General features: G+C 37.3%; 1 protein-coding gene across 14 annotated transcripts in view; it reads right to left on the bottom strand.

The window, feature by feature from the left end:
- NCOR1 (nuclear receptor corepressor 1) overlaps positions 1-22,012 on the bottom strand; it is a 103,605-nt gene that overhangs the window by 55,323 nt on the left and 26,270 nt on the right. For all 14 annotated transcript variants that reach the window (XM_030536675.1, XM_030536684.1, XM_030536679.1 and 11 more), the window contains 11 exons: positions 21,331-21,526; positions 17,651-17,833; positions 15,442-15,555; positions 13,078-13,134; positions 11,954-12,006; positions 8,967-9,033; positions 7,073-7,245; positions 4,574-4,664; positions 3,870-4,048; positions 3,272-3,326; positions 2,373-2,474 (listed from right to left, as the gene is read on the bottom strand). In XM_030536675.1, coding sequence (XP_030392535.1) covers positions 2,373-2,474; positions 3,272-3,326; positions 3,870-4,048; positions 4,574-4,664; positions 7,073-7,245; positions 8,967-9,033; positions 11,954-12,006; positions 13,078-13,134; positions 15,442-15,555; positions 17,651-17,833; positions 21,331-21,526 — 1,270 coding nt within the window. The remainder of the gene's footprint in view (positions 1-2,372; positions 2,475-3,271; positions 3,327-3,869; positions 4,049-4,573; positions 4,665-7,072; positions 7,246-8,966; positions 9,034-11,953; positions 12,007-13,077; positions 13,135-15,441; positions 15,556-17,650; positions 17,834-21,330; positions 21,527-22,012) is intronic.

Consider the following 22,012-nt stretch of genomic DNA (forward strand, 5'->3'; position numbering starts at 1 on the left):
CAGACTGTCAGTATAAAGTAGGGGTTTCAAACTCCTAGCCTGTGGGCCATCTGCAGCTGGCGAGCCTCCCCAATGTAGCTCACAGGGCTCCAGCAATTTTAGGGTCCCTCAGGGGCTCCGGCAACGCAGCAGAGCTGAGCGATGTCTGCCTGTTCGCTTCAATGGCTGCTGGCCCCTCCCTGTGGCCCAGAGGTGGGGCAGAGCTGTGCCTCCATGCACTGCTCCCACCTTGAGTGCCCCTGCGGCCAATGGGACTCTGTGGGGGCAGTGCAAGGGGGCAGAAATGCAGAGGTCCCCCGTCCCGTCCCGGAGTCCCAGGTAAGCACCGCACCCCCAACCCTCTCCCAGAATCTGACGCCATCATAAAATCACACACTGATGGACTTCAGTACAATTTGTAACAAAATATCCACAATGATTAATGTTTTCAGAGAAGAGCTGGCAAAGTATGTAATGTCTCAACACAATCTCCTGATCTAGTAGTCAATGATTAGTCATAGGGTGCTTAGCTCTGATCAAAGATCTGTTGATGCACACTGAGAAGTGTGGCCACTGTGGCAAGGGAGGAAAAAACCTCCTATGAGATGGCCTTTTTTTATACTAGCAGGAATTTAATTTAAACAGCTTCACCACAATAGTAAGGACAGACCTGTGAAGGGTTGTCTATTTTAATAGGTATGTTGGAGCAGGTTTACAGCTAGTGTGTTCCCATCTGTTTTCATGCGAGAGTATTCTATGCTAATCACTAATTAGATTAACTCTCTCAGCAAGAGAATTCCTTCCCTCTTTCCTTCATTCAAAAAGTTTGTCCAAGTCAATATGCCAATTTCAAATTTAACAGAATTTTACTGCATGGATTTTTACATAAATTTACATGACCCTAAAGTATTTCAATACAAGAATGAATTAGAACACCTCTGGACTAGCCATTTCAGGAATAGTTAAATGCTTTGGGCAGAAGGGCACAGTCCTACAGGATGGTGAGAGGTGGCAGGTTTCTTGCAGTACGTCACTACAAGATCTGCCTTAACTATCAATGATTGGCTAAATTGCTGTCAAGAGTTTTCTGTCTCCTATTGGCAGTTAAATCTCCCCATTTGCTATAGCTAATATGATCAATGCCTTGTACTGTTAAGCCATATTTCTTTGATCTGCATTTGAGGTTCACTCAATTCCCCAACTTACAAATCACCCCAGATCTGTGCAGCCACAATACTTGGAAGTCTCACCAATTCTTCCTTTTCAGTAATGTTACCAGGATGCAACTGATTTCTGCAGACTAGTCATTTCTGAGACAACCTAAAGACGAAGACTTGGGGATCTTCCAACCACAATAGTTCTATAATTTCATCTGTCTAAAAAAGACACTGAGAAACTGACAAAATTAAACTGCAGTTTCCATAAAGTGTTTCATATTTCGTCAAGGAGTTTTGTCCACTATCATTTCTGGTTGTCAGTATCAGTTTAAGGATTCAAAGGTTTCAATCTTTGCCATTCATGTAGTCATTACATACAGTTCTTTGACTATTTATTTTATCTGCAGGCCATGCTTTCTTCATTACTCTGCCTATGCCAACACATTTGCTTCCTCTCTTGACACTTTACAAAATGCTTTTTAGCTGAATGTATTCTCTCCTCTTCTGAAACTGACTTGTCCCACATCCAATATAGTGTTCTCCTCCTCTCTTCCCATTTTCCAACAAAAATTTTAAGTCTCTTCAATTTTTTTTTCATTACTTTCCAATTTCCATGTTAACCCTGGCAGCCTACTAAGTATTTCTCATAATACATTATTCTCTTCCTCTTTAAAGAATTCCAATACTTCCAAGTAAATTCTTCCTGAATCAGCAAATTGGTTAATTTACATATATTAACGTAACTGGTCTATTTTTCTTCTTGCTACAAAATGTCAGTTTGACTTTCATCCTGACCACCAGAAAATGATCGCTATTAATTTCTGCTTTTTGACAGATATTGATGTGTGAAGTGGTTATGTATTTTCCAATGAACATCGTATGTCCGACCTAATTTCCGTTGGCTCCGCCATATGATTTACTAATAAATCTGACCTCAATTTGTATTGTTGGGTGCTCAAACAAAATGAATTGTCAAAATGAAAGCCACAAATGAGCAAAGCAAAGATTTATGAAGACAATACTTTTATAAAAAGTTATTGAAAACCCAGAATTATGGAATCCATTTCTTATTTCAGAAAGGACTAAAAATGGTAGTTTCTAAAATCCTATGTTTTCCTATTTTTAGTCATTTCTTATGCAATGTGCTTGATCACTCAACAATATACAAAAAGATAGTTATTATTTTACTTGGTTCACATGTGCATTCAAAGAGTCACTGAAACATAAGCAACATACCTGGTTTCTTCCTCTACGTTTGCCATAATTTCTTCGTACAAGGGCTTTATAATTCTCATTTTTCTTGGTCAAATAATAATACAAAACACAGTCTGGAACATTCTAAAATGAAAGAGGAAAAATCAGTTTCTGTAATTCAAAAGTCAAACCCTATTAAATACATTAAATATGATGTCATTCAACTATTTATACTATTCTAGTCACTGGATTCAGAGAAGTTGTTAGAATTTTGCTCAGCAATTAAACTGATTAATGCATACAAACAGAAAAAAACAGCTATCCTACAACATCAAACCTAAGCACATGTATTTTCATAATACCCTGCAGCTAGTTTATTCTTTATGATTTAACTTACATTATATAATTAACAGTGGGAAAGCCTCCATTTATCAAAATAGCTATTAGTATTTGAGATGCTCTGTCAAAAGAATCTTGATTGGTTCTAAATTGGGAATCATTCCTTACCTAGGCTGTGCAGGCTCAGCTCTGACTTAAAAGGCTGACCCTGTTCTCAGTGAAAAACCACTGACTTTAATAGTGCAGATTCAGGATCTTAGAGCAAGCATGCTAGCAGGAAGAGTCAGTTCTGTTGCTAACCAAAAGGTGAGATGCAACTTACCTATTTCAAACAAAACATCTTGCAAAATGCCATTTTCTTTTACTCTTTTATCCATGAAAGTAAACACTATTGAGCTTTGTTAGATGTTTAACATGCAACTTGTTTTGCATCATTGTTTTATTTCTGCTGACATATAATTACTGCCTTTGCAGCTAATAGGAGATTTGGTTTTGGAATAATATTTTTTCTGCTTGGGTTAAAAGTTACAGGAAAAGTGACTTACATTAGAAAAGTAAGAGACCACACTTCATGTAGTATTTACGTTCTAAAAATGCCTTACCTTTCTTTCCAGGTAGGAGGCAATTAGACCAAAGTTCTTGGGATGTTGGACAAACCTTTTATAAAATCAGAAATTACTTTTAAATTCTGACAACTATATATAATCACATAGACAAAGAAGTCAAACAATTGTGTTCCATCAAGAACTCATTCATTTCCAAAAAAGAAGCTAGTTTAACCTAAGTGTGTAGTTTTCACATTACTGATTTAAGCATATTCAAATTAAACCACGCTATAGGTTAATATAGTCAAAAACTACAACTACTTGGCTTAATTATTTTAATCTGTTTAGTAAATTAAAACATCTTTTACCAAGTTTCCTGTCTAAAGACAAAGCAAAAAGAAGTAGAAATAAGCAAGTGGTTGATGCCTGACCCAATAGGAAAATGCATGATCAAGTCTAAAGCTACGTAATATTCCATCCACACAGAGCATTCTGCTGTAGTAATCCGAGAGCCTTGGCTCCCTGATGAAATATCACCACATGAGTTTGTAACAAGAGTGAGCTGAAAATGAATATTGTTATTAATGTTTACTATACACTTAGACATTCACCTGTCACTTGCAGTGTAATAAAAACAGATAAAAGACTTAATTACTTTTCCTTAAATATCTCCTTCTCGTGGTCTGTCCAGACATTCATGAACTGTCTGTCTTTATACACCTTCATGGGGTCCTCCATCAGACCATTCATATTAATAAACTTCACTCGTCTTTGTTCTGCATCAAACATCATGGGAGGAATGACAGAGAGCTGACGCATTTGTTTTTCGTTGTTCTATAGGCAAAATAAGACAGTTTCTATGAATGTTTATGGTTCCTATGTTATTTATTAAATGGTTCTCATGGGCAACACAGTACACAGATTCAGCCATCTTAATCCTTTCACACAATTTTATTTTCTCTCCTTCAGAAGTTGTGGCCATCCCAATTAATATTCACATAACTGAAGGGGATGAAGGAATAGTACTACACATCATTAACAGCTGTTATAACAACAAAGCCTTTTAAAAGGAAAGGTTTTCAGGAGTCTCTTACAAGTAGGGAGAAATTAGATGTCAAAGGAAAGTTTCACACCCTAGGTCTACCACAGCAGAGCTGTGATGGTGAAGTCTAGACCCTAAAAAGGAAGATATATGAGAGCAAAGATCCAGGTCATGATAAAACTCACAAAGGGTATCTTGAACTAATCTAAAACAAGCTCATAAAGGAAGAAAATCCAAAGTGGATTATCAACATCTGAGTAGAAGGGTGAAATAAATAATTTGCTGCTTTGATAAATTGAAACAAACAATGGCCTCACCTCCTGCTCAGAGAGTCCATCAATGATTTCAGAAATCTCATGTTCACTTCTAGCAATAGTTGCTGAAAGGCCAGCCCCTCTTTGGCCAACCCTAGTTTTTGAAAAAGATCCATATGTTGAGATTTCACATGAGAAAACATTTCAGATAAGTTTAAATATAGCTCATTTGAGAGACAGGTAACTAGAAAAGTAGCATCACGAAATACCCAATGTAGGTTACACATTGCACTTTTAAATGGCTAATGAATTTTAGATGTGGACTTGGGAGGCCTCATGCTCAGCAAAAAGGCACACGGTAGAGTTTCTGGTGTCAATCCTACAAGAATCAGAGGAGTTTTATCATTACTTCAGTGGGAGCAGTTAGGCCAAAGATGAATACTTTTGAAAATCCCACCTTATACACACACTTACAGCTAAGTATTAGAATTGTTATAGCAGTGGTATGGAAATTGTTTTGTCCTTAAACAATGCATTCTGCAAAGAACAGTTTCTATTTCACAAGAGAGACCTGAGAATATGTTCAAATTTGCCTTGCACAGATTTAGTCAATTAATTACCAAAACAAATTACTACTAATGCTCACTTTACTAAAGAAAAAATATTTAATTTTTAATTTGAAGAGGTGTTATAAATTGCAGACCATTTCCCAAGTCAGTTCTCTCTCAACTAAAAATCACACTAATCTCACCAGAAAGTGGACTTTTTGATAGTCAATATTTTAAAGTTTAAGTCACTAGAGCATGTGCAACAGGGCACAACCTGGCCCCAACAGCAAGATAGACAAAACATCCTAATGGGCCTTTTCCATCACTAAAATATTAATGAAAGCAGTCAAATCTATTACATTGGGTCCAAATACTAATTGGGTCTTAACTGAGGAAGCACTTACAGATCCCAAGCATAGACAAGGATCCCATTATGCTAGACACTAAAACACATAACCAAAAGACAGTCCCTGCACCCAGGAGCTTACAATCCAATAAATAGTATTTCATTTTTTATTTTTTAAAATAGCACTCAAAAATAGAAGCCTCTTATAGGTAATCTTTATTAATGCAATAAGTTGCTTTCCCTTGTCCTCTCCTTGATCCATTGGAACACAGAGCAGGGGACCCCAAGAATACACTATAAGATCTGTTGGCTTCTGCAAGCTTTTTCTGAGGTCATGGAAGAAGATTGTTTAGGAGAGAAGATGGGATGAATTCTTTATGGATCTGGAAGATTTAAGTCTATTCTTCTGAAGTCTAAATTTTAAGGTTTTGAAATTGTTTTAATATACCCAGAGAACTCGGGTGCAATGGAAAATATGAAACAAATTTGGTCTAATTCTATTTTTAAAGCATTTTAAAAAATATTTAAACCCACTGTCTACAAGTACTATATAACGTTAAACTGTCATATTCCCCAAAAAAGTGACTTGTACATAGAAGACAATGGAGGATGAATACAATGCAAGTTTTCTTAATCTTAATCCAAGAGGTATCTTAAACAGCAAGGAGTTAAATTACAACACTGTATTTCAGTAACCACAGCTTCCTGACAGATGAAACATGTAAAGCTTGCTATAAGTCACTTAATAAACATAATTTAAGGAAAAATCATGTAACTTTGTCCTTGTGTGCATTAGTCTAGTGAACATCAATTGTCATGAGACACAAAGGAACGATACAGACATCTGACAGAAAAATATTAGCTACGAATTGACTTCTAGGCGTGAAATTAAATTTCCCCATCCAAAGCTGGAGCTCTGTGCATAATTTATAAAATTAACGTCCACTTCTGCAAATGCTTATGCATGTGAATAGCATTCCTCATGCAAGTACTCTCACTATTACAATCTATCCTTCAAACTAGCCATTATCAATTAGCCAATTTCTTACAGGTATCATGGCAGGAGTGAGGTTTGATGATGGATTTGAAGAGCAGGTGACAGGGAACAAGGGAAAAGGTGAAAGAAGGTAGAGCAGTCTAAGATGCCAATAAACAAACTAATGAGGCTGGCACTGTTGGCAAAATAGAATGGGGAGATGTGGTAAGAGACAAGAGTGGATAAGCAGTAAGGGCAAAATTGTGAAGGTCCTTAAAGGTGAAGGGAAGTTTGAACCTGATGCCATGAAACCTAGGGAACTAATAACGGGATGTGTTCAGTTACATAGAATCATGGATCATTAGGGTTGTAAGGGACTTCAGAAGATCATCTAGTCCAACCCCCTGCTCAAAGCAGGACCAATAACCCAAATGGTCCCCTCAAGGATTGAACTCACAACCCTGGGTATAGCAGGCCAGTGCTCAAACCACTGAGCTATTCCTGCCCCCCCCTGAACAAACTGTCATTTCACTTTGCCTCATAAACTGAGAATCTGAAAGAGATGTTTTCAAAATATTATACTGGAGACAAATGAAAGACTTACCATTAAGCTGAAACATTCTGTATTTGATAGAATTTAGAAACAAATCATGACGGTATTTTAGAGGAATATTTAGATTGTGTGGTATTACCTTTGAAATCGTTCTTGCTGTTCTCTTTGCTTTCGGATTTCTGGGAACTGTTTCTCATAGTACTCTCTTGTTTTACTTTCTTTAGCTTTCCTGCGGGGATTATTTTCTATCCTGTCTACTTTCTTCTCCCATGCCTCCATCAGTTGATCATAACGTTGACAGATTTTCTGTTCCTGTTAAATTCCAAAAATAAAAGTGATGGAATTAAACCCCAATAAACTATCAGCATTTCACTAACCCAACGCTCTGATATGTTGCCTTACAAGAGACGCTGGGTTCAGAAATGCATAAAGGAAATTCCTACCAGCCTGATGGCTCTTTACTTTATAGGTGATGTGCCCAATTTTAAGGAGGTAGGAAGTGGCTTCATCACTGACAAAACAACTCCTGCAGATTTAATTATTTAATTAGGTTCTTATACTGTGCGTCTCTCTGTGGTATTTGAGAAATGTTATTGCTGGTTCTTCAGTAACTGATGTTGTCCATACCAAGGTTTTTTTGTGTTGTCATCTACTAAAGGGATGGGTTTGGAATAAGTGAAATATATCCCTGACCTCAGTGTCAGGAAAGGAATGGCTGCCCCGGGAAAACTAGAGCCATCTGAAGGAAAGAGTACTGTAAACGCAAAGAGATTCCAGGATGGAGATGAAGTGATGTTTAACTTTTCATTTATTTAAAAAGTGCTGTTTCAGACATCATGCAAGGCCAAAAAAGATGTCACTCCCTATAATGGAATTTGTAAAACAGTGCTCTGATAACAACACCGGTATCTAACATACACACACTGGAGTAAAAATGCTTTCAGACTTTAAGACTAAAGTTTTGAATGATGTTTTCTCCCTTTACCAAATAGTTACCATACAGGGAAAGGAGTTTGAGGAGGGACCTGCCATGGCAATTACAATAAGACATTGGAAACTGATCGTAAGCCTTTTTTAAAAGCATTTAAAATTTGCTTGTTTGCTATTTCACAGAAAGTAATCTAAAAATTCTCATTTACTTCAAAATGAATGCTTAAGCTTTATCATACAGTGATTTTATTAACTGGATTCCCAATCAGATAAATAGGAATTTTGATTCACAGCCTTAATTTTCAAGTTCATCTGGATTTGGAGGGTACTAACAAGCAATTTAGGCCTAAAATTTAGGTTTTGGATAAAAATGGGTTTTCATAAAAGAAGCAAAAAATTGTCTGAATTCTCTGCAGTATTTGCAAACCAAAACCTTGCCGAACCTGAGAATGAGAAAGCAACATTGACTAGTTTATTTTCATCACCCACACAAAATTAAATGCAAAAGAGTAGAGAAACAGCATAAAAGGTAGAGAGTGAAATAGAGAAGATTTTTTTTTAAATCATCTCAGATTTTACTAACACCACATGTACAGAAGTTAGTTTTACAAATGTATTTTAACTTGCTTGCACCCCTTTAAGTTTAGGTTAAGCAGGAGAGCATTTAAAAATGAAAACTGGAGTATATCATTCAGTTTGAAAAACTCTGCTGGTGAGGTACAGTAACTATTTTACACTGTTCACCAGTGAGTTGTCTGGTATTCATCAACTGATGTAACATTATGAAATGAATTTCTAGCAGCAGTATATAGATGCACAGTAACTAGAATAGAAAAACATTTCATTCATGCACAAGTTACCAAGTACAAATGCAGCCCTTCCACTTCAGTCTACACGCACATTCTCGAAGCCACTAGTATTTCTGACATAGCCTACTGCTAAACACAAATATGCAAAGAATACTAATATTAACCTGGAATGTGCAGATTTATACAAAACTGATTTTTGTATATACATGTGAATAAGCATTTGAGTCAACATGCCCAACTAGACACTACCTATCTGTCAATACTCTAACTTCCACAAAAATATTGCAGCATTACCCTTTGTTTCCTTGCATGATTTCTTCTCTTAAAAAACAAAATCAGCTTTTTCCTCATCACTTGGTTTCTAGAAAACAAAAGAATTGGAAAAGAGTTTTAAAAAGTTACATTTTAATCACAGACTTTAGCAATATCAGGGATCTTCAAAATAAGTTACTGAAAATATGGATGGCTGATTCATCTAATATTTCTTTTTCTTGCTTGCACCTCAGAAGATGTTTGATATTGCAGAAAAAAACCCATGAAACTAAAATCCTATTATATGCAACAGAAGCTATCCCTGAAGAGGGAAGGATTGGCCAAGAGACTGATTAAGAGGACCCCAGCCAACCTATGTAAACCTAGGAGTCTCCTCACCACAGATGGACAGGATGGGACTAAACACTGAACGTGGCAAAGTTCTGATGGGCCTTTGCAACTCATTCACTCAAAGGTATAAGTTTACAAGTACATGTTATAATCACCTATGTCATCGCGATTTGGTATTGGTACACAAAGCTAACTAAACTGTGACACTGATATGTATTTTACTTTGTAATATATTATTCCTGAAAATTCAATGTCCCTTGTACAGAGTTCTTTATTATAATGAATCTATCTTTTGTAATTTTGTCTTCTACATTTAAAGATATAAATAAGATGAAAAATTCTAAAAAATTCACCAGCTTACTCATTGTCATATGCATGTTCCAGACTCCCTGAAGGTTAATTTTTTCGTAACATTTGCACATACACCTCTATCCCGATATAACGCGAATTCGGATATAACGCAGTAAAGCAGCTCTCGCTCGGGGGGGCTGCGCTCCAGCAGTAAGATTTTTTGGCTCCCGAGGACAGCGTTATATCAGGGTAGAGGTGTATATTCTTGAATTTCCTCCCACATGTATAAAATAACTTTCTGCTCTGCAAATTCTACTATTATATTTCACTTTCAATACTGTTTTCCACTTTGTATTTCAAGAAAATACAGTATTTAGAAGAGAGTTTTGTGTATTTAAGTTTAAAGTATACTCTTCCAAACCATTCTCAGGGTAATGAGAAATTTTATATTGAAGGAAGAAACATCAGCATGCACACCAAACTGGGAAAGGTTGGTAAGGCTGATTAGGAAATGGGATGGGATTTTTTTAAATTATTAAAATGTAAGGGCTAAACTGTACCAGAGGTGGCTTATTTTTAGAATTCTTCACAGTATCTAGAAAGTAAATATCGAGGACCACCGGTTGCATATGCAAAAAAGATCTGCCTTCCAGAGAGTACCTTATGAAGAAGGTATAGTTTATCAACAAGACTTATTCTGGCTTTAATACTGCAGCTAAAGTTAAGGTTGTCTCAAAAACTTCAAGTGATTTTTTTCCAGAGGGCCTATATCTTGGTTATAAAAGCCTGATGCAGGCTACAAATTAAACAAAATCATAAAAATACATAGCCCAAAAGAGAAGCACAAATCAATCATCTAGTCTGACCTCCTGAATAGCACGGGATATAGAACTCCCTCAAAATAATTCCTAGATTAAACATTTATAAAATAGTTCCTGGGAAGCATCCCACTCCTCAATGCAAACAGCACCTTTCCCCAATTCACAAGACACTCAACAATTAACATTTATATACCCAGTATATTACAAGCCATTACACGTAACCTCAGGATATCCTAGCATCAAATATATTCATTATTATATCAAAGCCACTTATTAGTAAGTGACCTTACAAAAACCATTACTAGAAAAGAGTAATTTTGACTTTAAATAAAAATCTTTATTTTGGGAAAAACTCCAGGCTCATACTAGATAAGTTATCACTGAATAATCTAATGACCCTGGTCAGCACTGTAGATTTCAGCTACATCTGAAACTGCTTAGTCTTAGAGTTACAGATGCCTACTGTCCTACAAAAATCATGAAAGATTATTCTCCTTGAGTTTCCTAGGTCATGAGGGGTATCTTGCTAGAAGTATCACAGTATAAAACAATCTTTTCCAAACAGTTGTTTGTCCCAGAAAACAGGTATAAATTGAAAGCACTGTACACCCTCTGTGGAATCCCTCATGAACACTACAGGTACATAGCCTGGAGACAGAGGAATTGTATACGAGACTCTTCCTGTATAGGCACAGACTGTTTTGTTGTAAACTCAAAGGCACTCAGATATTCCAAAATGTCACTGGAAACATAGGGCTAAAGCCTTAATCATTTTGATATAACAACGAGAGTTTCTGAAATCCTTCTCTATTTAGTTATGGCATTTTGTAGGGAAAAGGCAATGTTGCCTTCTAGCAGGATGGAAGTACCATTTTAATCAACATTTTCTTTCCTCACAGCCCGCTCACCATAATGTCTGCAGGGTGTTGAGAGAAGGGCTCAATACTGATTGGGCATAAAGCTTAAGATGATTAACCATGCTAAAGAATGATTTAGCCACATAAATGGTACTTCAGTTCCTTACTTGATCATAAAGCATGAGGCTATTACTATTTTGACAAAGAGATAGCAAGAAATCAATGAATGTTAACTTTCAAAATCCACACTTTCTACCAGAAGATAAAGCAGTCAACTTCATGAAGCTGAATTTAGTTTGTCCTAAGCAACAAATAGTGGAGAAGTGTAGCATGCAGTGACAATTCAGAGCCTGCCACAGAAAACTCTTCCAAAACCTAAGACAAATATAAATGTTTTCATTTTAAAAAATTCCAGTGGAAAAAAGTGTTTTTAATTCTCCTGCAGTATCTGCAACCCAGGTGTTGCAGGATTGTTCTAGTACACAAAAATCTGAAAACGGAATGCGCTAGAAATTGTCTATTTTCATTGAGCTAGCTAAAATAATTGAAAAAGGAAAATGTTTCATAAATCATAGAAAGCAAGTGAGATTTTGAAGTTTCAATGTTTTCTTTGTTACAATAAAATATAGTGACATTGGTATGTAAAAAATAGGATGTTTTGCTTGAGGCCCTTTTAAAACAGTACCATTACAAGATGTTTGGTACTTACGTTTTGATGTTTTCATGGTACACCTTTGTGTCTGATGGTTGGTTGTAAAGTGGCTACAAAATGGATTGGCATATACATTAAGAACATTACACTTGTGTTTAATTCTACAAATACACAACATGTTAAAGCAAACAGAATGCCCAACCTGTGAGATGCAATGACCTAAAATGAACAGGAGTTAAAGGGTTTCTCTAGGTCACTGGATTTAGTCTGATACTATAAAGTGATCACTAGACTAAATAATTCATTTTCAAATAAAGTTGACTCAAACATTTTAAAAACACTTGTATTTCAAGTTTATTAAAATTTGCTTACCAAAAATTACAAACTGAGTCAGTCAGATCATTGAGCCCTTGATTCAGCAGTGTACTTATGTATATGCTATATAAGTCCCACTTAAATCAATAGGACTGCTCAGGCTTTTTAAGGGTTACATGCTTACATGTTTTGCAGGAATCAGGATGAACATATGCACGTGCTTAAGTTCTTTAGTGAACTGGCCAAACAGCTGACAAGTTTAAAAAAAGATGTGTTTTAAGTAATCTTCAACAGACTACTCCCATCAGGGGGTGGGGTTGCTAGCCCATTTAAAAAAAAAGTTATACTACGTCAGCCACTTTAAATTTCTGGCACATTATAACTACATTGTCTCCCCTGGCCTGTGCACATCATTTAATGTTTGGAAACATTCAAAGAACCATCTTAGGCCATGTCTGCACTTATCGCTAAATCGATGGCAGAGCGCTCTCCAGTCGACTCCACGGGAACAAGAAGAGTAATGTACGTCAATGGGAGAGTGTCTCTCATTGACGCAGCACGATGTAGACACCGCAGTAAAATTAACCCAAGCTACACCAACTCCAGTTACGTTACTCATGTAGCTGGAGTAGTGTAACTTAGGTTGACTTACCGAGGTAGAGTAGACAAGGCCTTAATTACAGAAATGGACAGACATACAAGACCTCAAGACCATATATAAAGTAAGTCAATTATATTTAAAAAAAAGCCTAGATTTTTTTTTTAAAGCCATAAGTTTAAGTTATGCAATCATACTCTCTTATGTCTGTTCATCTTGGGAGAAGAAACACAGAAAGAAAAGCAAGACAGGCAATAAAAGAACTTACCAGTTCAACTTTTGGACCAAGCCCTTCAAAAATTTTATGAGCTTCTTCTGCTTTTTTCTGTGAAAGATATTTTGTATTGTCTAAATATTAATGCAGTTTTATTCAGTAATAATGCAAATTGGACTGTCGAAACTATCTTTAACATCTTGCCCCAAGGTCATCTGCAAAGAAAAATCCCCCATCCATATTTAAGTCTCTTGTAACCTGCTTCTGCCACATTGCCTATAGTGATTCTGTGTAGCTCAAAAGCTTGTCTCTCTCACCAACAGAAGTTGGTCCAATGAAAGTATTACCTCATCCACCCATTCTCTACAGTGAATCAAGTTAACATAAATAAATTGTCTCTGGTTATTCCCTAGATCTCTATCTACTTGTCTGACTTTTAAGCTGTGAGCTCATCTGTGCAGGAACCATCCTTCTTAGGTGTTTGGAAAGCAACTAGCACACAGTGGGTCAGACTGCAAATAATTATTTGAAGGCAGGGAAAATGTGCTCCATAGCCTGAGAAGCATGATTTAGAAAGGCTGAGTTAAGGTAGTCATTATAAGGTAAAGACAAAGAGCAATATACAAAAAATAAAATCAACCCATATGTCCAATATGCCTTTTTTTAAGCTACATATCACTACAGATTAACCCAACACATCCACCCACAGTGCTTTGTGAAAGGGCAAAAAATACTATCTTGTTCCTAAGGGAACAGAGTGAGTTACTCATCCAGCTTTCACAAGTTCATTTAATCCACCTATCCTTCTAAACTCTCTCTTTAGCAAACAAACAGAGTAAGAAATACACTTATTTTTAAGCTGCTTCCTCTCTCCAAGTTATCAGTTCTACAAGTTATCCCTGGGGGTTCACATGCCAGCAAAAATTAAACAAAAAAACCCCAGACATTATTTTTAGAAAGTGTGCTCTACTAAATTCTACTACTTTTCTACATGTACTATTCTGAACTCAGAAAAATGACAAATATTTTGGAACCCACAGCTGTACAAAGTAATTACATATCAGAAGAATGGTATAAAATTACCCTGGTAAAAATGGTTTGTTTGGTCTCAAAACACATCCTGGAACTGAACTTTATCTCTCTTAGTTGAGTTACATTCTTTAAGTACAGCTGAGCATTAAAATCAAGAGTTATACCATTACAACATCCACCCTCTAACCATGATGCTGCAAAGGGGACTACTTTCTTGCAAAACTACAGAAAAAGATAACCAAACAAATATTGCATACACAAATGTCACAATATTTGTGTAGCAGGCAGCAGAAATAACTTGGTTATATCTGCACTTGGCAAAATGCATGCCAAGTTATGCACTATCAATATTCTTAGGATTGTACAAGACATACAATGAAGACAGACCCTGCCCTTGCTGAGTTGAACAAATTTTTGATTTTAGAAATGTTAATATTTTAAATACAGCATTTCCTAAAAAATGTGATTGGGACAGAGGGTGGAAAGGAAAAGAACCTGAATCTTTGAAGAATTAAAACCCTCACCGAAGAGGGCCACTGTTATAAATTAAAACAGTAAGAAAATGTAGAAAAGGTATAAACACCTGTCCAGAGTTCTGAGACTCTCCACAACTATTTTAAAATGCACATGAAGTACCATTAAACACACTCATATTTTGCCCATGTAACTAACCAAAACAATAAGGCACTCTTAGTTACCCCCTATACTTATAGTCCCCAACCCAAAAATCCCTAGGAAAACCAAGAAATGGACTTCAAGAGCTGTTCAGCAGACTAACAGACCAGGGATCTGGTAGATCAGAGTTGCTGCAGTTTTGGCGTCACTGAACTTCTGCTCTTTATTAGCCACTAATGCAGCATAAGCAGCTCTAAAAGTTTGCCCAAATATTTCATCTTTACATTCATCCATTCACCCAAATCCTTAAGTGTCAGAACTCAGACTTTTTAAAAAAGGCATGGAACACCACGTTACACCCCATATTACTCATCTACAAAATTTAAATGAGAATTTACCACTCAGTCAGGCTTGCCAGTATTTATGTGATTAAAGACAAGGCAGGAGATCAAACTCCATGAGGCACTAAAATGTTATCACAGCACCAGTCCAGAGATTGGGGTCACACGGACTCATATTCATTGCTTTTGTTTGTCAAACACCTTCAAGGCTCAAAACATTCTGAGATTCGGAATGAAAATCTCATGCAAGCATTTGTCATTAAAAAAAGAAGTTACTATGTTCTGATTGAAAAATAATCAAAATGATTAAAATATGAAAAGACTGCAGCATATTTAAAAGTCTGAATCAGCACACAATGAGGAATGTAGCACATGGTGTAAGATTATATATAATCATGCTCAGCCAACCAAATCTAAGATGCAAGCTTACCCGATTTTCATCATAAATAATTTGGACAATACTGCGGTGTTTCTGTTCCACTGGAGGAGGGGAGACAGGCCTCTCTGGCTCTGGAGGTTTAGCAGCTTCTTCTTCGAGTTGTTGCTAAGAGACGAGAGAAAGAAAATCAGCCATCCGTACCATGTTACCCTAACCAGTAATTAGTCACCAGAGATAAAATATGCATCTGATCAACAGTTTGCTGTGCCTGTCATTTCATCATTTAATTGGCAAGGTATGAACAAACAGGGGTTAGTGCCAATAGAACTGGCAACAAGACAGTATTTTTCCACTAATATTTGTAAACTAAACCTTTTTGAGGTGCACCCACATCTGTCAAAACTGAAACACGTCTGATTCAACTAAACTACAGCACAGCACTATGCTTTTATCAATAAAAATATTTAACTTTCAATCAAAAAATTAAAGCCAAGGAACACCAATTGTCTCGAGCTTTCATGCTAAGGCAATACTTCCCCAAAAAGTTTGACAGTATATTAAAATAATATACTTAAAATCTTGGTTGCTGATACGCTTTTGAACTCCTTATTTGAAGTAACTCCTGTCATCATTATTCTAACAATCCACAATGATACTTCATGGCAGAAATAACTTACTGAACACACACACAGAAGTTTAAAAGGTTATAGTAGCATCAAACAAATATATACAATATTTGTTTTTCACAGCAATTAACCTCCTGATTTGCCTCTCTCATCAAAACATTCCTTTATATATGAATCAATGTCGGTTTATCTTTGTGCTGTAAATATCCTTCCCTCCTGCAAGCCAGAAATATACAATAAAGAAAAACATACACCTCCAATGTAATGGCTATGCCTACCCCCTTATACGTGATTTGCTGTGTTATCACGTTGTATAAGAAATCAGCTTTTAAGATTTTATAAAATACCACATACTGAGAACAGGATAAAGTCCTAACTTTACAGTTCATTTAAAAGTACCTCAGAACTTACAGTACAATTTTTTTTTTTTTAGTTTTATGTCAGGAGTTCAATTAATGGTCCTAATTTTATCCATATCCATATCCAAGCAATCTTCATAACCAGTCACTGATTTTGTACCCAAGGAAGTGACAGAAGCAAATCACAAGTGCTAATGTGTCAGTAAATATTGTAAGAGAGCCAGTCAAGTTCTCTTTTGCTGTTCTAATCTAGGGTCTAACAAGCTGGAATAAGAACTCATAAGACCATAATGCAGCATTTAGTTTGAAGTTGTTGCTCTTTTACTATATAGCTACTCATCTAAGCAAATTTACAGCAGAACAGTTACAAAAGTCAGTCCTGCATTAAAATATATTGCTTTACTAAAAAAAGTGTGTAAAAAAAAATTCTTAAGATTAACGAATTCAAGACCTTAAAATTTAATGTTACCAATGTTTTTCTAAGTAAGCAGTTTTACTCTTAACATCTCTACATTTATTTATTTAACTTACAAACAAGATTCATGGAAAAACTGCCTGCATTTATGAAGTACATCAGGAGTTCCCAAACTGTGGTACGTGAGATATCTCTGGGGGGTACATGGAGAAATTACGTAATGGTGGATTTTATTTACTTTTTTATTTGCATTTTCATAATAGGCTACTCAGATGAAACTTTAAAACTCTGTGGGAATTTGTTATATAACATATGGTAGTTAATTTACTTCAAGATGTAACAACGAGAACGAAGATATGCAGAGATGCTGATGTACACAGCCCTCACCTCCAATCACCACACAAAGCGGATTCAGTTGCCAAGCAACTGTTCAGTCTAACTGAGCTCAGAACTTAGTGAGGGGTTTTTTCAGTTGTATGTCACACTATAACTATATCTGTACATAACAGTGAAACATGGACAGATGGCTAAAGACAGATAGCGTTAAGAAGAAAAAGCATCAGTGATGAGAAGGATAGGGGTATGCAGACAACTGGTAAATCTGGAAGTGGGTACGTGGGTAGCTGTTAAATCTGGATGGGGGTACACAATAAGAAAAGCTTGGGAACCTCTGAACTAGATTATTACATCCAACCCATTTAGAAGTTTATATAGTACACATTGCTTACAGAACAAGAACTTTGACTCTTCAATTGTAATTAAGCAATTTGGTTTATTTATTTTTGCAGACACTAATATTGTGTTCTGCCAACTGAAAACAAAAACAGCACTGGTTATGGTGTTCTCTGTAACTGACTTACTTGCTTTTTCTTCAGTTTAAGAATCTGCTGTTCCACTTTTGCAATTTCTCGATCTACACGATCCATGCTCTGTATCAACTCTTCTTTTGACAGTTTTGAAGGTGATGCATTCTGGTCCTCTCCACAGGGCTGACCAGAGACTGGAGAAGATGGCCCTTCATGCTTGCCTCCAAAAGCTGGTTCCTTAAATAAACAAGGAACAATTTGATCATGTTCTCTTACATAATACTTAAAGACAGATAAATTAGTTATGTTACAATCTCCAGACGTAGTCTCAAATCTTAATACATAGAGTTGTCCAACTATAAATAAAGATAAAATTGACCAAAGCTTTCAGCCACCTACACTACTGCCTAGAATCATTTTAACACTGATAATTCTGAAGTAAATTTAAAGTTTCTAAAAGTATTCAGTTTTTCCTGTCATTTTCATTTCATATAGCCCTGGAATTAACAAAAAGATCACAATCTTAAAAAATTTAGTTTCTAGTTACATTTACAAATATAGGGCCCCATCAGGGACATCTTCAACTCTTCACGGGCATTCAGTTTAAAGAGTAGATCTCTGCAGACATGCACTGATGACTAAGGGCAGGTCTTCACTACCCACCGCATCGGCAGGTACAGATCGATCTATTGGGGATCGATTTATCACATCTTGTCTAGATGCAGATAAATAGACCCCCAAACGCGCTCCCTGTTGACTCCGGAACTCCAGTTCGCGAGAGGCGGAAACAGAGTCGATGGGGGAGCGGCAGCAGTCGACTCGCCGCAGTCCTCGCGGCCAGGTAAGTCGACCTAAGATACTCTGACTTAAGCAACGCTATTCACCCCCAATGTTGACCAGGGCTAACCTGGAAAATGTATGCCTTATTCAAACCAGTCTCACTGAAACAAATTAAGTGTTTTAGTTTCATATTTCCTGAAGGTACCTTAAACTGTGTATAAGATTGAGATGATGCATTTCAGTACACTACTTGGATAAAAATTATTCATAACTAAATTAAAACATAATATTGCGCACATCTGACTGGCTTGTCCAATGCCCCTTTGAGCTTACCTCTGCAATGCAACAGAACAAGATACTGTATCACGTTAACATGATTTTACTTAAGCTCACAGAAAGGAGCTGTATTTAGAATATGAAAAGCCGCAGTAAATAATTAAAGGCAGTACAAAAATACAATATCCAAAATTTGTTAAAAATGGGTACCATCCATTAACTTTTGAATCCATACTTAGGCATCTAATAAAAATAAATTGCCTCATTTTCTAAAATGCTGAGCAACTGGCATGTTCCATTTAAGCCACTGTTCAAAAACTCAGTCCACTTTTTTAAGAGTTTATGTATAAATTTAGGAAACCTGGGGTTAGTCTCTACACATAGAAATTACAACAGGTTAACTCAAGTTTCTACCACAGATATATTCAATCTTTATCTGACTTAAGAGCATCCACAGAGGGGAACTACATACATTTAACTAGACTGACTTAGAAATAGATTCAGTTAGTGCAATCTGAATGTATAGACCAGGCTTAACTTTAGGCACACTCATTTTAAAAACTTGGCCATTGTTTATAATTCATGCTCAATCTAGAGAAATACTTCGTCAATTTATATTTTATAGTACCTTTCAGCTAGGGATTAAAGCATCTCATTCATTAAAACTTAACACCTTGTAGGTAGGTTACATCATTTTACAGATGGAAAAAATTTAGGTACAAAAAGGCTAAGTGACTTGCTGCGGAACCTTGAGCATGTCAATGGCACAGTCAGAAACAGAACTCCAGTCACCTGACTTACAATCCCTTGCTCTAGCTCAGGGGCAGGCAAACTTTTTGGCCTGAGGGCCACATTGGGGTTGCGCAACTGTATGGAGGGCGAGGTAGGGAAGGCTGTGCCTCCCCATACAGCCTGACCCTCGTTCCCTATCCTTCTCCTCCCAACCCCCCCTCAGAAACCCCAACCCATCCAACCCCTCCGCTCCTTGTTCCCTGACTCCCCTGGACCCCCGCCCCATCCAACCCCCCTGATCCCTGTCCCCTGACTGCCCTGACCCCTATCCACACCCCCACCCCCTAACAGCCCCCCTGGGATTCCCACCCCCTATCCAACCACCCTCTGTTCCTCCTCCCCTGACCACCCCCTCCCGGTACCCCCCACTGCTAACTGGCCCTCAGGATCCCACCCCCTTATCTAAACCCCCCTGCTCCCTGTCCCCTGACCGCCTTCCCAAGCCCTATCCACATCCCCACCCCCTGACAGGCCCCCTGGGACACGCACTACCAACCCTCCCTGTTCCCCATTCCCTGACCACCACCCCTAGAACCTCCGCCCCATTCAATGGCCCCCTCCTCCCTGACTGCTCCCCAGGGCCCCCCCATTCCTCCCGGCCCCCTTATCAGCAGCAGGAGCTCACAGCCACAACACCCGGCCAGAGTCAGCTGCACTTCCCGCCCTGCCCAGCGGGAGCGGTGGGCCAGAGCACGGCTCGGGCAGCAGCATAATTGCGGAGGAGGGCCAAGGATTAGGCTCCCCGGCCAGGAGCTCAGGGGCCAGGCAGGATGGTCCCGTGGGACAGATGTGGCCCATGGGCCATAGTTTGCCCACATCTGCTCTAGCTAGCAGAGAATACTATCTTCTCCTTAACATGGTTAAAATGTCCAATGAAGGAGTTAAGAGACCTGTAGTCAGGTTTCTTCCAATATTTTCTAAAAAAGGGAACTCTTACTCATACAGGGAAAGGCAGTCCTTTGTAAGTTACCTATTATGAACCGTGTTATTCCAGATCAATGCAAAGACCTATTTCCATTGTGAAAGATGGAACAAAAACTTAACGTTCCTAAATTAGTCTACATTATTTATTATTTGCTTTATGGTACAGTATAGAGAACCAGTCCAGAGTGGGCTCCATGTGCACAAACACATTAGATACTGTTCACCTAACGATCTTACAATCCAAGCAGACCTCATATGGTATGAGGGGAAACAGAGGCAAAAGAAAGGTTTAGTGTATTGCAGAATAGTGGAAAAGCCAGGAATAAAGTACAGGGGTCCTAAGTCCCAATCTAGCAATCACTGGGCAACTCTGCCTCTCAAAGTCTTTCATGCAAAGTCATAGAAGGGCAAGACTTTTCAATTAAATAAATAGGCTGCATTCTAGGCCTATTATATTTCCAAATGCAAGGAAGTGTCTTGTAGATCTGCAGAGGGAAAGGCATTTCAGCTGTTTTGTCTGTCACCATCTGTAGTGGAGCAGAGATCACTACACTAATACTTTTTCAACAGAAACCTACATATAATATTGCTGAAATGATTTTTTTTAAATTAAACTCAAGTGGCAGCTATAAGTTGAGTGTTCCAACATTCTGTACTAGAAACAATTAACCTTCAAGCATATTATGCAACTTACTGGGATTTTTTTATTTTTTTTTTACTACTCCAACACACAGCTAGTGAGCACACTACTATAATTTGCAACTATGCTTGTGAACAAAACAGGTTTCTAAAAAGTGAGCAATCAATATTCAAATGGCTCATCACAGAAATGGTGTAATTTGTAATACTATTTAAAAATTGTAATACTATTTTCAGCCACATCAATCTTTAAAATAGTCATGTAATCAATTTTCTAACATATTAAGGCAGAGCTTCAATACTGCAACAAAAACTGTTTTTACCTTCTTAATATCTGCAGATCGCAATCCCTCCTGTAGAGGATGTACTAAAGGCAGGACAGCAGCAGCACTAACACGCTGAAAATGGGAATCTGAAACTTGTTCAAGACGGGGTCGCTTAGATTCCAACGAATCATGATCAGTCTGTGATGGACCTGGGTGAAATTGTTGCTCATAGCCAGTTCTCCTTTCCTGAGGCCTAAGGAACAAAAGAGATTGTAAAAACAATTAAAAATATACATAAAAAAAAAAACCTCTATATGGTGCATTATTTAATTGTTGTATCCCATTTCCAAGACTATAGGGAAGAGTGCCACAAAACACTTTCTGACTAGTAAGGCGGACAAAAGTTTTTAAGTGGTATATTGCAGAAAATTGGCTTTTTTTTTTTAAATGTATTTTGACTAAAAGTTCATTTAAGCCCACGAAGGTATCATTTAAATGCCCATCACTTCACAGAAGACCACGAAACTTATGCCATTACTACAAGTATATCTGAAAACAGGTTTGAGTCAAGAAAGAGCATCAAAGACTTCACATCAGTAAGTTTAGTATTGCATCCCACAAAATTATGCAAAAGCATAGTAGTTCAATTAATTTTTTCTTCTGAAGAAATTTTAAATACATATAAAAAGTACCTAAATTAGTAACTGAAGTTATCTGAAACTTGGTCTACATCACGCTC

The sequence above is a fragment of the Gopherus evgoodei genome, chromosome 17 (genome assembly GCF_007399415.2).
Source record: "Gopherus evgoodei ecotype Sinaloan lineage chromosome 17, rGopEvg1_v1.p, whole genome shotgun sequence".
Classification (NCBI taxonomy): Eukaryota; Metazoa; Chordata; order Testudines; family Testudinidae; genus Gopherus; species Gopherus evgoodei.